Source organism: Patagioenas fasciata, chromosome Z, assembly GCF_037038585.1.
Source record: "Patagioenas fasciata isolate bPatFas1 chromosome Z, bPatFas1.hap1, whole genome shotgun sequence".
NCBI lineage: Eukaryota > Metazoa > Chordata > Aves > Columbiformes > Columbidae > Patagioenas > Patagioenas fasciata.
Genome location: NC_092560.1, coordinates 85,479,437 through 85,494,997, shown reverse-complemented (window position 1 = coordinate 85,494,997; position 15,561 = coordinate 85,479,437). Strand labels below are relative to the sequence as shown.

The following is a 15,561-nucleotide window of genomic DNA, read 5'->3' as shown; positions in this document are numbered from 1 at the left end:
TACCTGCAGAAGTCATGCACATGTGAAAATTTACATTGTCTGCAGATTAGTGCTTGCATTTAGAAATGTCGAAAGCGATATGTGCTAAAGCCTATATTTGTGTATGTGCAGGCATGCTTTTTTTTCCTAGCACATGTCACTCTGCACGGTTACGTGTTTGCATAGATAGCTGGGTTATAGGTACTGCTTTAATGTTTGATCTTGATTTTTAAATAATTATCTTTTTTGGTTTTTTTAATGCTTGCAACTGTGTGTCATTTGACCACCTTTTAGAAAATATGTATACCCATTTGAGGAGTAATTTTAAACTTGATATTTCTTTTATTTTCAGGTACACAGAGCAAGATCTGCACTTCATTAAACAGTACCAGGAAGCAGTTTGACAGCTAGAATGACCTGCGGTTCAGCTTTTGTTGAACTGGAATCAGAGACAAAAACTGAAACTTCCTCACAATTTGTTGTTGACCTAAATGACAATTGGAGACTTCAGGCTAAAATGAGCAGAATGAAAAACATTTTGCACAACACAAGAATTACCAGTATGAGAATGACCCAGTGTTAACTTCACCAGATTCTGACTCTTCAAGAATCAGTGGTTTACTGCTTGAGAAGCTCAGAAAAGCAGAAGTATTGTCCCCATTTGAGAAATCCCACAGACACTTGCCTAACACAGAAGACAACATGGATGTAAAACATATATTTAAAACCCAGGAAGATATTTCCTGCCTAAGGGATTTGTCAGAGAATGATGTAATTCACTTTAACAGTATGGTCAGCGTCACTGCTGGAAAAGCAGAGACGTGCTGCAGCAGACAGATGCATTCCTGCCCTACAAATGTAATCGCGTATCATACAGACAACTGTTCCCTTAACACGGAAGACGCTGTATCGGGTCAGTCTCTGGCAGATGTCCAGACATGCGAAAATCCTGGGCTCGGTAGACCTCTAACCATGAATGCCCGGTTCAGTGAGCAGGCAGATACTCCCGTAGTAAATCACAATTGTTTTGTAAAAGATGATTCTCAAAATTCTGCCACTATTGTGGAGATTTATGCAGAGAAAATTCCAAGTGTAAGTCACGACTTTTCTGACGATGTCCTAGAATATTTTGAATGTTCAGATGTGCTGACAATGCATGAAAATGAAATCTGGAAAAAGAAATTACAATTTTTATTGGAAAGTGATGATGAAGATGATTTAAAACTGAGTAAGGATTGTGATGGGTGTGCTTACTTCCTCAGTGCAATGCCTTGTCTGTCCCAAGTGTCAGATAACACTACGCCTATGGATGCCACCATTGGCTTCTGTGGTCATCACTCAAAATTCGAAGGAGTAAATGTAAGGAGAGACCCCTCTATGTACAGCCAGTCAACTTTGCAGACGGAGATGACTCTCGCTGTTGGACACCACCGAGATGAAAGCACCAGTTTGAAAGACAAAGAAAAGAACAAAGTGCCTGTTGCAGCTGCAGCCATTGAAAATGACCATCCCAGAACTGAAGAAGGAAAGAGTGGCAGTGGCCACTCAGCTGCAGGTTTCTCAGCTGACAAGTCAAAGAACAAGGATAATGCATGTGCCAAGGCGGACTCCTCTGCTGGTGGCATAGGTGCTCCTTTGACAAATGAGGCTTCAGAGACAATGACAGACAACAGTACGGACAGGGACTTGCTTGGTGAAATCTCATTGCTGCAAGAGGAGGGGAAAGGAAATCTGCCGGAGGAAAACTCAGGGCATGCTGTCTGTACCTTAACAGAAAGTCTAAGAAGAAACCTTTTAAAGTTGTTAAACCCTAAAGAACTGTGCAGATATGTAAGTAACATAGGACAATCTTTTCAGCCTGCAGCAGAGGTTAGGGAATCCACTGCTCCGCTGCCCAGTCAGGAAGGTGTCATTTCAACACAAGTCCCCGAGGAGACAGAAAGCTCGCAAATGCAGGCTGGTTTGTGTCATGTGGAAGAGGCAGATAAAGACTGTCACTGGGAAAGGAAAAGGATTTGGGGCCTGTCTGAGCACAATCAGATGCCAGATGAAAACATCTCACCCAGGGTAAGTAAAGTGTTTATAATTTGATAGAAGGAGCTGCTCTACTGGTTTTAATGCATTTTATTCCTGTTTGTCACAAAATAATGTACAATTTAAATTACTTCGAAAGATACTATTCATGTACTTCTGAATGACAGCTACGGCTGGGAAGGAAATCTAGTTTTGAAAAAGGCCCAAATAAACCATAAGCTGTTCTAATTATAGAGTGAGATTGATAATAGTAAGAGGCACTAATGGGTCTCTGGACAGCTGGATAGGGAAATCCGATATGTAGGCTGTTGCATAGGTCTTATCAAAGTAATGTTTCTTTCAACCCAGAAAGTTTCTCAAATACCTTTTGTGAGCAGAGAATGTTTAGCTATAGGTTCTTCTCAGTTTATACTCAAAGAACAAAATTGTCATCCACTTATGGTGCTGAAAATTTAAACCAGATCAACATGGGTTTGCTCTGAATTTATAACAAGCAAAGGAATTTAATGCAGAGAGCTCATGTTAGAGAGGTGAACTGAGCTTTGCTTTTTAAAAATGAAACAATGAAAGAGTCAGATATTCCAGTTGAAATGTAAAAAACAGTTAAAAAACCCGAAGTGGTACTCTCCATGTACTTGTATATTTTATGCTATTGGCAGGAAATCAACTAAGGAAGTCAGTATAATTGTACAGACTGATACGATGCTCCACGAGTTTTCATAAGTGCGAGAATTGCATAGTAAAGACTCAAGATATATATATATATATGAGTATTAAACCACGAATAATCTTATTATCACTGACTTTATTGATTTGAAAGTGCATAGTTAATTGCACAGAAAAAAATCATTTGTGACAAACACAAGCTTTTTCCAGTTCTGCATACTTTTCTTCATCTGTATTATTTAAGCAAAAAGTCTCCCAGTTCTGGGTAGCAGACTGACTTTAATCTCACTACTGGGATGTCTTGAGCAGTCAAAAATTACTGGATTCTTCTACCTGAAAAACATCCGTAGGTTGTTTTGATCATCCATAAAATTCCAGTCACATTTTAACACCACATGATGTTCTTATGATGGGGAATACCTCCCTCTTGAAATGAGCCTACTGAGGATTTCTTGGTGGTATGTCTGACCATGGTTTGCTAGAGGCATTGTTTCATTTTTTGCCAAGTGCGCTACAATAATTTAAATCCCAGAATGCTCTTAGCAAAGAGCAGCTGTAAGGTTACTGTAAGTGCTGTGGGCAAAGTTCAGATTAGCTAATTAAACTCTTGCTACCTGCAGTCAGTATGTATTTCTTCTGTTTGTGTGTCCTTGCCCAAAACTTCACATTAGATAAAAATTAAGTGGGAAGGAAGTATTGGTATACACAAAAGGGCTAGAGGTTAGCACAGACCAAGTCATTGGTTTTAAAAACACATGAATGAAGGTGAAATTTAGGTATAGGTTCAAAATTATGTGGTCTTGAAAGTGAGCCAAACAAAAGCATCCCATCTGGAAATGACTCTTTATAGCACAAGGCAAATGTGAACAGCTTCTCACTGCTCCTGTATAGTAAGCCAGAGACTCCTCGGCAATCTGCTTGTGTGACCTAAGAAAAGCAAGGAAGAATCCACCTCCTGTTGCTGCACACAGGCTTATGTAGAAGTTACTGTGGTATCAGCTGGAGCCCAGCATGGGAGACAGCTCTGCCAGGAGCAAGGTGAGGGGCTTGTAGCAGAAATCACAGCTGACCGCTTTTGAAGAGCATTGGATTTTCCCCCTCCATGTGGTAGTCATGTCTCCTGAGAGGTCCATAGCAGCCGCAGAACTAGAGCACTAATTGTGCAGGGATTTACACTCCCCTTAGTGCCAAGCTGCTCTGCCTGCAACAACCTTGGCAGTGTGTCTTGTGCAGCAACTGCTGTTCTGGGTGACTTCTGCCGCTAGACGGTCATGGTGTGAGGCTCCTGACTCCTCCCGTGACCTCCTGGTCTAGCCCCAGGTGAAGTTCTTAATTTGTCTAATGCTTCAAAGCAGCTTAATTAATAATAGGTTCTAGAAAAAACTGTGCCAACTGTATGATGTAGCATACTGTACAGAGAGCCAGGAGGCTTCACGTTTGCAGTGTGTCATTCAGGAGCCGGTCTCTGTTCGGTGTTTAGCCAGCAGTCCCAGCACGGTGCTGGTGTCACTCCTGAGTTACAAAGCCCAGGTCTGTGGCCTGCTAAATGCCAGTGGTATTGGTGAGGTCCTGCTGGAACTGGCAGATTCAGAGGGATTCCATGGCATAGGCAAAATACTTAACATTTACACTGATATCCCGGGAAGAACAGCATGTGGTGTTTGTGTATTTCTAAAGCTTTTATTTTTTTCTGCTGATTAGATCTCCTGTTCATCCTGGCATTATTTTGGGTTTGCTCATGTCAGAACAGCTGCTTCATGTAGAGGTTTGACCTTCCTGACATCAATTTATGTCAGTTCTAGATAATTTTAAATTTTATTGTACAGAAAGGAGAGAAGCAGAACTGGCACAGAACTTCCACGTAATCCGGTAATCTGGTTGTGCACAAAATATATTTTGTTTAGCATGTCGTACCTCTGCTTTGTTAGATTCCAGGGTAGCCAAAACTGCGTAGGCCAATGAAGCTGTTCATCTTTTGGGCTCCTGGCCCTGTTCTGTCTGCGAGGATGGGTTGAGATGGTAGCTGTGTGCTCTCGTGTGTGACATCCTAGCAGCCGCCACGTGCAACAGAGAACCGTGATGTAGAGTGTTCGGGACACTTGAAAGTTTGGAGCTCCCTGCTCTGCAGTTAGTAGAGAAATGCAGGTGCAAGTCATGGGCACTGCATTCCGTGCTGTCAGCAGGGACAGGGGGTGTGCTGGGACCAGCAGGCGGAAAGATGTGGGAAAAGGGTGGGAAGTGAGAGGGGAGGAAGGAGCTGTGTTACACAACAAAGGAAGAGCAAAAGGAAACCCTTAAGAAAGGGTGGCAGAACAGTTATGATGGGTAAACTCTGCCCATGAGGAGTTAGACTGAAACCCTCAAGTGGTTTCACATAGGCCACTGAACAGCTGTTGGGTGGAAACTGGTTTCATGGCTGGCTTTGAATACGAAATGGGTGAGGACTTCTCTTCCGAAACAGTAATGAGTAAGAATTACTGTCCACGCCCAACACATAATTTTCAATCAGCTTATAGTTGTCTCATTTTTAATTCAGATATAAATCTGGTCAGTTCTGATTTTCCATGAGATGTGTATTTTGGTGCTACTTGCCACCACTCACAGTTCTTTTTCTGGAATTTTGAAAAAACAGTGTTTAAATCTGGTTCCCTATATTTTTAAAATCTGGTTTCCTATATTTTGTCATGCAGCAGCAGGGTGATTTAGCTGCCTTTCTGTTCTTTGCTTTATCACAACCTGATGTATTGGGCTTTCCTTAGTGCTTTGTCATATTTTAAAGACTCCAACTTTATATTTTTATTTAGGAGATAATTATGATGTGCCTGGCAGTTTTGTTATCAAGAAATACTGCTAAGTAAAGATAGTGCCAGTATCAGTATTGGCTCTAGCTAACAACATAGAGTTTCTGCAGAGCAGAAGTATATTTTTTAAATTTTGCCTTAATTCCAAATCAAAGCACTTATACTGTTGTTTCTGTTTAATCTTCATTCTGTCAAAATATTTTGCCTGGAACTATATCATATATTCTTTGAATGTCTCTGAACATTGTTTTTGTGACATGTTGGACATAAAGAGATGAAATTGTAGCTCTGCTCGTGTATCATACCACAGCTTCCATTGACCTTATCAGTACTTGCTGTATTTCGTTTTTTCCCTCCGTTATCTGTATGCCTCGGTCAGCAGTGTAGTTTACCTGATCGCTTGTCCCTCGCCATGTATGTATTGTGTTCCCAGGTGCATTACTTTTTTCCAAATCTAATTGTGTTTTATTTCCTGCTCAGATTTATGTTTTTTTGAGTTGTCTATATGTGAGGTATGTGCCAATCACCTATTGAGATGCAGTAGCTCTTCTGGCACGGCTTGCTCAGGTGCTATGTTCCCATGTGTCATACACTGAAAACTCTCCTTAAGAATCAAGTACTTAATTAATGAAAGCCCCCAGGTGTGATATTAATTGTATTTTGTTCAGGGTTTTGAACTGCCCCAGTCTCCATAGTATCTGTTGTCATTTGGCCTCTCTGCAGATGGCCCGAACAGTGACTTGGTGGAGGTGATTACCTGAGCTTCCCTCTGAACACCACTTTCATACCAACAGCAGGTAGGGACTAACTGATCATGTGTCTGGCGTACGTAGCAAGAATTACACAGGTTTCAGTAAAAGCTGTGATTGAGGCTGCTGAGGTTGTATGGAATAGAAAAAGAAACTGCCTTACAGAGGTGTGAGGAGGAAGTGGAAGTGGCAGCAGGAGCGCTAAGCTCAGACCAGGCTCTCGGAACCAACAGAGAAGAGCAGGGAAAGTGAGCGTAGAGGCACGTCCAGGCTCACTCTCCCTTGGCTCCAGAGAAGGTGTGCACCTGGACTCCCAGACCGGAGACTGGCAGCTCCTGCAGGGCAGCCCTGAGCGGGGAGTGTGGCGGGGAGCCAGAGGGGCAGCCGTGGTGGGGCTCAGGGCTTCTAGTATGCACTGGCCAAGGAGGTTTGAAGGTAGTGTGGCAACTGCATGGTGCTTGAGGCGGGAACTGTAGTTAAAGTCATGGACAAAAATTTTCTGTATCTCTTCCTTCCCCATTGTCCACAGCATATACTCAGCTCTACATCCTACTCAAGCTGAACGGAGAACAGGGAGGGTGAAAGGAATTGCAGCTGAAGTGGGTGGCTTTTGCAGCAAAGGAAAGCAATATTTACTACAGCTGGCAGTGCTTTTACCATGGACTTGTGGAAACTAAGAACATAGTGTCTGAGCAGCCCCTGCCTCTACCTGTGCGCACAGCAGCTGGTGGGAAATCCTTCTTTAGGTGTCCTTCACTAAGTAACAACACTTGCTTCTTTTCAGAATGGCTTCTGAGTTATGTGTCTGCCAGCACTAGTTACACTTTCACAGCTCTGCTGTAACCCAGAGGACTCACCCATTATGTATCATCGTTAACGTCAGCCGTCCAGCACACCACTACACATTAACTGTGGATAGAACTGGGACTCAGAAGGGAGAAAAAAAACCAACAAAGCAGTTATGAAGTTGAGTTTGTGGCTGGATAAAAGCTAAAAAAAATGAAAAATGTGTACAAATATTGGTGTTTTTTAAACTCAGTCTGATGATTTTGAGCATTTCTTCATTTCTACTGGGAGTAGGTGCAAAGCTTCAGAAAACCACTAGAAAGATACGCGGTCAAATGTACAAACTAATCCATGTTGTGATATCCTCTTAATGGCTATTTGAAAGTAATTTTTTTGTCAAAGATTGACTGCTAAATTACTCTCTGCTTTTACAGACTGTTCTGGCACATGAATGGCTGACACGCCAGAGGCTGTGCTGCCATCCAGAGACCTGGACAGGCTGGAGAGTTGGGCAGGGAAAACTTTAATGAAATATAACAAGGGCAAAGTCTTGCATCTGGGCAGGAACAGCCCCAGGTTCCAGGATAAGGTGGGAAACAACCTGTTGGAGAGCAGTGTAGGGCAAAGGGACCTGGAGGTCCTGGGGACAGCAGGGTGACCATGAGCCAGCACTGGGCCCTTGTGGCCAGGAAGGCCAGTGGTACCTGGGGTGGGTTAGAAGGGGGTGGTCAGTAGGTCAAGAGAGGTTCTCCTGCCCCTCTGCTCTGCCCTGGGGAGACCACAGCTGGAATATTGTGTCCAGCTGTGGCCCCTCAGTTCCAGAAGGACAGGGAACTGCTGGAGAGAGTCCAGCGCAGCCACCAAGATGCTGAAGGGAGTGGAGCATCTCCCGTGTGAGGAAAGGCTGAGGGAGCTGGGGCTCTGGAGCTGGAGAAGAGGAGACTGAGGGGGGACTCATTCATGGGGATCAATATGGAAAGGGTGAGTGTCAGGAGGATGGAGCCAGGCTCTTCTCGGTGACAAACAGTGATAGGACAAGGGGCAGTGGGTACAAACTGGAAGACAAGAGGTTCCACTTAAATTTGAGAAGAAACTTCTCAGTGAGGGTGTCAGAGCCTGGCCCAGACTGCCCAAGGAGGTTGTGGAGTCTCCTTCTCTGCAGACATTCAAACCCGCCTGGACACCTTCCTGTGGAACCTCAGCTGGGTGTTCCTGCTCTGGTGGGGGGATTGCACTGAATGAGCTTTCCAGGTCTTTTCCAATCCCTGACGTTCTGGGATTCTGTGTAATGGTAACCAAAAGCATAATTTCTTTAGGAAACAATGTGTTTTCATCTAGTAAAAAATTGTAGGCTTTTTCATCTGTGATTTGCTATGGGTGAAACATGCTCACCACTTCCATGGAACTGATTTAATGCTGAAGAGGACTAGAGAAAATCCTGGAGAATGCAACTCTGACTGCTGACAAATATTTTAAATGAAATTACGTGCATTTCAAGCCAGGACTCTAGTTCAAGCCTGTGTCAAGCAGCAATTTTAATTTTTGATTACATTTCTCTTCTTCTTTGTAGGATCAAGGGGGTAATCTTAAAGTCTTTACCCAGAGTTGTGAGAGACTATGTATGGAGCCCGAAAAAGAAAAGGAAGGCATCTTCATGACTTGTGCGAGTGCAGGAGCCATCCATCCAGCTTTGGAAATGCTCTGTGCTGAAAAGACATTACAAAATAAAAGTGCAAATCTGTGGACCTATTCTCAACACCATGTTCCCTGTGATAAGAGAGAAGGTTGTCACCAACAGGTCTTCTGTGAGCAAGGAAATAATATTATTATTAATGGCAACAAATCAAAGAAAGACATTTCATCTTTTTCTTTATGGGATACAGATGCTGTTCCTGATAAACAAGAATGTTTATGTGCTGTTCTCTCCTCTGCAAAGCTATGTGATGAGCCAAGGGAGGGAGAGCACAGCTATATTTCTACCTTGCATGATAGCAATGACACAGATTTTCTCTGCCGTCCATCATGTGGTGAATCTCTGCTTGAAGCTGATCCCAAGTCAGTCCTGGAATCTGAAAGCCCTGAGTGCAAAGGAGATGCTGATATATCTGCAGTGCATGACAAGATGTGGAAACTTCTTCATGAAGATGACTCAGGGTATCAAATCCCATTTGAAAACCGGGGGATCACCAGTTTAGAAATTAGGCCACCAGATATCCAAGTCACAGAACTGAACCTTATACAGGAGACCGCTTCTGATCATCCTTTGCCAACAAATTTGATAGAAATGCAGGAATCTATTACACAACCAGCGAGCAGACCAAGAACAGAGAAGGAAGACTGCAGTGTTTGTAATATCCTACTTAAAACAGACGGAGCGTGTGATGGTGCATCCATAGGAAACATTTGTCTTACACAAGTGGTAGAAACAGATGGTGTATGTCTAGATTCTAGCACTGGAAATGAAACGGAAACACCATCCATTTGTGTTTCAGCAAATAGTATCATCTTAAATACAGGGGAGTACTTGGAGCAGAAGCCAAAGCAAGTGTTAACTGACGGTAATGGATCCATTCAAACGGCTGTTGCTCGGGAAGGAAAGCTTCCCATTAGGAATGCTTCCCAAACATGCAGTGCAGGTTCTCCTCAGAGGTTAAAAAATGCTCAGAGTGGTAATGTAGCATGTGACAAAGAAAACCCAGCTTACATGTCAGATAAGTCGCATGGGACAATCGGACAATTACTTCATACTGAGCACAACAAATCCTTGATAAATGAGTCTGGGACTGGTCAAGGGTGTCCCTTTAGAGACTGTTATCCAGCAAGGAAAGAACCAGCTGATTTCCCGGAAGAGAAAGACATTTTCCCCAATGAAAATATGAATCAGTTTACACATGAAGAACACTCTTCTGTTAACACCATATATAAAAGTTATGAAGAGAACTTACAAGAAAAAGGAAATTGCTCAGGCTTGAATGCACAGAATGACACTAATTCTGACAGCTGTCATCTTTCAAAAAGTACTGACTGTCAAGATTTTCAAGTTGTTTCTAATACACAGAAATATGGTTACATAACAGAATTGGCTCATGTAATGAAGACTCCTGAAACCGAACCATGTAACAATCTACCCCATAATACAGACCAACTGACAGAAATAGGGAAAGAAGTGGCATTCACTCCCCCCTCTGGGGATCCATTTTTACGAGATTTTTATGTGGAAGTGCCCAGACGTGAACCATGTAAAACAGGAGAAGAACAGAGAGAGATTTGCCAAGGTGATGAACAGAGGGCTGAAACTTCCTGTGACTCGGGAGTTAGTCATGTTTCGGAGAGGCAGACTGTGGTTTCCCCTCAGAATACATCAGAACAACGTGTAATTTTTGTGGACAGCACCTTCAAGTCTGATGAAGAGTTAGGAAAAGATTCTTCAAAAAATCACACCTACGCATCTGGAAGTGTAACATCAGTTAGTCCCCCACTGCCTGGAGAGGCTCCGAGTGAGTACCAGAGCATAGCAAACGAGGACGATGGAGATACCGGTAATCAGTTAGGTATCCATCAGCTGCCTGTGAGAGAAACAAGGCCATCCTTCACCCCTGTGAGGCAGGCAGAGGGCCTGCTTACCACTGGATCCGCAGTGGGCTGTCCTGGCGCCGGAGCTCAAGTGAAAACTGAACCCACACAAACTGCAGTCAGAGGAGATGAAAATTTGAGTACGCTGAAACCTTTCTGCAAAGCATTGCAGGATCAGTTCCATAGGGTACCTGAAGAAAACGAAAGGGAAGCAGTATTGTGTGCAAATAAGCAAGAGATTGACCATAAACCAGATGAAGCTGAAACAAAGTCTTCTTTGCACACTCCAGTTAGCTCCAAGGCTCAGAGAGCCTTGGATACAGTGAACATTGGCACTAAGCAGTCCTGTCCTGACGTGATCTCTTCCAGCAAGCTAACTGAAGTTTTTAATTCAATTAAGTCTCCTGAGTACGATAAAGATGAAATCATGACACCAGAGAGCATGGTGAGTGGCTTAGTTAATTTGCCCCCAGTTGATTCAGGGAACAACCAGTATTTCCAAGAGCAACCACCCTGCAGCAGAACTCAGCCATTCTCCTTGGCAGTGACCACGTGTGATCCATTCCCAGTCAATGTGGAAAGGCTGAGGAATCCAGAAGGGTCAAAATCCTACCAGACATTACCAACTGCTGCTGGGCCCGAGCCCATCAAATGTAAAGCAGGCACAGGGAACAGTGGGCATTCAGCTGCTGGAGCTAAGAAGAAATTGCCACCAGCAACAGTGTCAAAAAAGCCCCGACTGGAGGAGAGGGGAAATGTCAGTGAGGATCCTGGCAGTGTTAAAACGTCTGTGAAGAGTGAGGCAGGCATGATTCATAAAGAAGACAGAAAAGAGCAAAGGAAACTCATTTTGAAAAAGGATAGCAAAGGTAAGAGAAAACTGATTTCGTTTCTGTCATTTCCCATCGTTCTGGCTACAGGATGAAATTCAAATTCATTAAACACGTTGCAAGCCTCCTTGAGTCTAAATTGTGTCAGCTGGAGGTGTCCTGCCCTCGCTGATTTTAATTTACAGTTCTCTGAACTCAGTAACTAGTGCTGTGCCCGTGCCACAGAGCTGAAGCCTCCCTAAGATCCTTTTCCTAGCTGGCAAACACATTACAATTTTTTAAACCTATTTGAAATAATTACTTCTTCCTTTGTCTCTCTGGGTAACTTTTCAGGGTTGTATAGCGTGGTACTACATAACTACACACCATATAACAACTGCAAGCCCACTGCCTGCATGTTGTTAACGTTCTCACAAGGCTGTGTTCCCGGTTACGCTTCTGCACTGTGGCTTCCAAATGCAATTACCTTCTCTTGGTTACTAAATGGTTTTTATTACTAGGAAAATACTATTGTTGTTAGTAGTGTGCCACTGATAAACATCATGTTTTGTGGTCCTCTCTGATGATTGTGGCTGGTTCTGTGTTCCTGTGCACCGCTGTTGGTCATAAATGACACTGATGAAATTAGCATATTAAACTGACCTAGAAAACATAGAATTGCAGTGAGATTCAGGTTGCTTGTCAGAGTCCTGAGATGTTGCTGGCAGGTAAAGCAAAATGCAGACAGGAGTAGCAATAGTGTAACAGCTAGACAGATGAGATATTTGTGGTTTCTATGGATACTTTGCAAGGACTGAGGTCTTATTTTTACCTTTCAACATTACTTTTCATGTTCACATCATAAAATAATTTATTAGAGCAAGACTGAACAGTGACTAAAAGTAAGCTATACCACTATGAGTCTCTTCAGAGATTCTAATTACAGTGTGGCCTGGTGAGAGTTCTGCTTTTCCAAACACATTTTTAAAAGCCCCAAACTTTTCTGTGTTTGAAGATGTGGCCTCTGCCAGAGAACCACCTGCGTGGGAGGGGAGGCACCTTCCTCCACAGCAGGGCGAGCGAACCGCGGTTACCGAGAAACGCCTGAGCCTTTCCCATATACCTGAGGCCATGCTTGGAAAATAATTTAACATTCAGGCTTGCGGCAGACAAGACTGAATATTCTTAACCTGCTTCTGATGTGCTTCAGTCTGGACTGTGAGGCGAATGTTTGTTTGTGCTTTAGAGCATGGTGTGGAGTGCTGGGAAGGTTGGTATGGTTAGTCTGGTAAATACCCTGTCTCTTTTATGTTATTTTCAGCTGCAGGAGGGTTTACTTTGTGGTGAGGGCGGGGAATCTGGGGCCATGAGTTCTGTGTAGGGTTCTGTCACATACTGTCTGCATCGTTTTAGCCCTGATTCAGCAGGATTCTTGGGCCTAAGGACTTAAGTGACTACAAGTTAAGCATAGCAGTGAATTCCAGGTGCCTGACCCTTGGAGCTGGGTCCAGCATTCCTTCGCCATGAGGTGGGAGGGTTGGCCGGCCAGAGTGGGGTCCCCGAGGCAGGTGTGTCCTGCCAGCCCGTGCAGAAAGCAGCAGCTCAGAGTGAGCACAGCAGGGAGCAGCACGTCTTGCGTTTTACATCCCTTGCATCTAGCGGCTTGTCTCACTTCAGCGCAGGGATGTGTCACGAGGCCAAAACCTTTCCCTGCGTATATGTTGATTCCCTACGGCTGGAAAAGTAGGGAGATGGGAAATGAATCCTTTGAAACTGAAGAGGGAAGCAAAGGCTGCTGACGTTATTACATGGGAATATCTAAGCACTAGGTGCGGGTTCCTCCCTCCAGCTGTGTTTTCAAGGCAACCTCGCAGAGTCTCATCCTGCCTGTGTGTGTCAGGTATGTTCCAAGAGCACCTTGGAGACTGAGCTTCTCCTGGAACTTTAAGTCTCCTTCTCTGAAAGGCTGTGATCAGTTAAAAAATGTACTAGTTACAAGTATTCGGTTAAGATGAATTCTCATTCTTTAACCACATGGTATGCTCTACCTTTGTGGTGTTTTGTTTTACTGACAAGACCAGCTGGTCCTTCAGTCAGAGAGAATGTGTTTCAATAAAGAAATTATTTTATGTGGATGCTTTTTCAGGCAAGAACTTCCCTTGGGTCCTATTCCATAAATTCCAAATGTCTTTGCATTGAAAACCTTTTCATTGACTGCGTGGGTCACTGAATTAGTCTGTTAAAACCTCCATATTTTAAAGCCTTGGTTCTGCATCAAAATAAATGGCAATTATTTACCAGTGTTGTTAGATTCATATTCTTAACATCTCCAAATCATTCTGGGATTCCTTTAAAATGCCAAAACAATAGAATTGTCTTCTAATCCTAAATTGTGGCTCTTCTGTTTCAAGCTCCCAAGCTGCTGAAGAAAATCCAAGCAGATTTGTTCCCTGACTGCTCTGGAAACATTAAGCTATGCTGTCAGTTTGGTGACATTCATGGTGATTCCACCATTACATGGACTAAAGATTCCAAGTTACTGTCTTGCGTGCAGAGAAGGTGAGTGAATGTTTCTGAAGAACTGGTAGTTTCCAAGTAGCTTTTGGGGAAATACGCCGGTGATTCACTCTTGTACCTGTTAAAGGGATTAGTATGATAGGTGCAAAAAATCAACTTAAACAGGGACTTTTCAGTCAGGCGTGGCCCTGTTGGAGTGTGGTTTACTGCTGCCAGAGCCAGCCGGCGGCAGCCACTGCTGGAACTGCATTCACGTGGCACTGCACCCCAGTGGTAATGTCTGCTCTTGGCCCATCCATGAGGTTGCATACACAGACATCAGAGAGCTTGAAAAAACCAAAGGAACAGAAAGTAGAGTGACGAGTCGATACTGAGGAACAGCATACCGCATTTGGGGCTTTATATGGTCATACTTTATATATTTGGCCATGCTATTGGTAGGAATATTAGAATGCCTTTGATGTGATTTAATTATTTGAGCATTTGACTGAGGTACTTTCCTCTCAGAATGCAGAAGTATCATCTATTGTGAAACACATAATAGGCTGAATGCTTCTAAGTAGGGTGAAATAAAGTATTTTGTCTGTTTGCATCATATCTGAAGCAGTCTTTGTGGTGAGGGGTGGAAATTCCAGGGAAAGGAGGGAGAGATGTAATTGGGAAAGATCTTTTAAAAGTGTTCATGTGGAAAATGAACATATTCTGTTCCAGTGCCCAGGATGACTCTCCCGTCTCTTTGACAATAGCTAAAGCCAGTAACAAAGACCAGGGAATGTATTACTGCTGCTTGAATAATGTGTATGGAAAGGTGACTGCTGAGTTTAATCTGACTTCTGAAGGTAAATCCCAGTTTATAATTTTGATTAATAATAATGATAATGGCAGTTTTCATTCATTTTTTTGAGTAAAAAATCTGTTTCTTTGTTTCCTTGTAGTATTGGAACATCTCTCGAGTTTTCAGAATTGTGAAGGTATGTACGCGTATCTACTTGAATGTATGCTCTAACCTTTTGTTCATTTGGATTTCCAAATAGAACAAAGGATGGAAAAATACAACCAGACAGAGACTCTTTGATAGTTATCCCGTGGGAAACTGTGGGAATCCACCGAATCAGTATTGTGGTTTTCGTTAGCTGTCTTTCCCTTTTCGCACTCACCTCTTCTGTACCATGCAAGTTAAAATTCACCTCAATTTGTGGGAGTTCTGTAGGTGAAGTACCTTCAGGTAGGATGGAGTGGTTTGTGCGGGGCTATGGAGTACACGCCATGACAAATTCCTGGTCTGACGTGACCGTGTAACTTCTCGTTAGCTCGGTGCACCAGCACTGCCCAGCCGGTAGAGGGTGAAAGAGCAATGCATCCGTCTGGACGCAGGCACACGCAGAGCCCCTCTTTTGGCAGAAAAACTTGCCAGGGCTGTTTAAACACATGGTCTTTGCAAGTCACCTGCTATGTAACTTTACTCCAAGAGAAAGGCAGCACGAAGATTTGGATTGCTTTCCCTATACGTTAGCATGTGTTTAATCACACTCGGCATATGTCTTGCTGTGCCGCAGCAGCTAAAGATAGATAGTGCATTGCAAATTGGTTTAGCATTTTTGAACAGTCTGTACTGATTGAGTACTTCACTTAGGCAACTGGCTTTTC

General features: G+C 43.4%; 1 protein-coding gene across 4 annotated transcripts in view; it reads left to right on the top strand.

The window, feature by feature from the left end:
• The window catches only part of LOC136115294 (alpha-protein kinase 2-like), a 36,231-nt gene that overhangs the window by 9,508 nt on the left and 11,162 nt on the right, over positions 1-15,561 (top strand). For all 4 annotated transcript variants that reach the window (XM_071801931.1, XM_065861310.2, XM_071801932.1 and 1 more), the window contains 5 exons: positions 332-2,046; positions 8,586-11,457; positions 13,809-13,956; positions 14,626-14,753; positions 14,850-14,885. In XM_071801931.1, coding sequence (XP_071658032.1) covers positions 682-2,046; positions 8,586-11,457; positions 13,809-13,956; positions 14,626-14,753; positions 14,850-14,885 — 4,549 coding nt within the window. In that variant the 5' untranslated portion in view covers positions 332-681. The remainder of the gene's footprint in view (positions 1-331; positions 2,047-8,585; positions 11,458-13,808; positions 13,957-14,625; positions 14,754-14,849; positions 14,886-15,561) is intronic.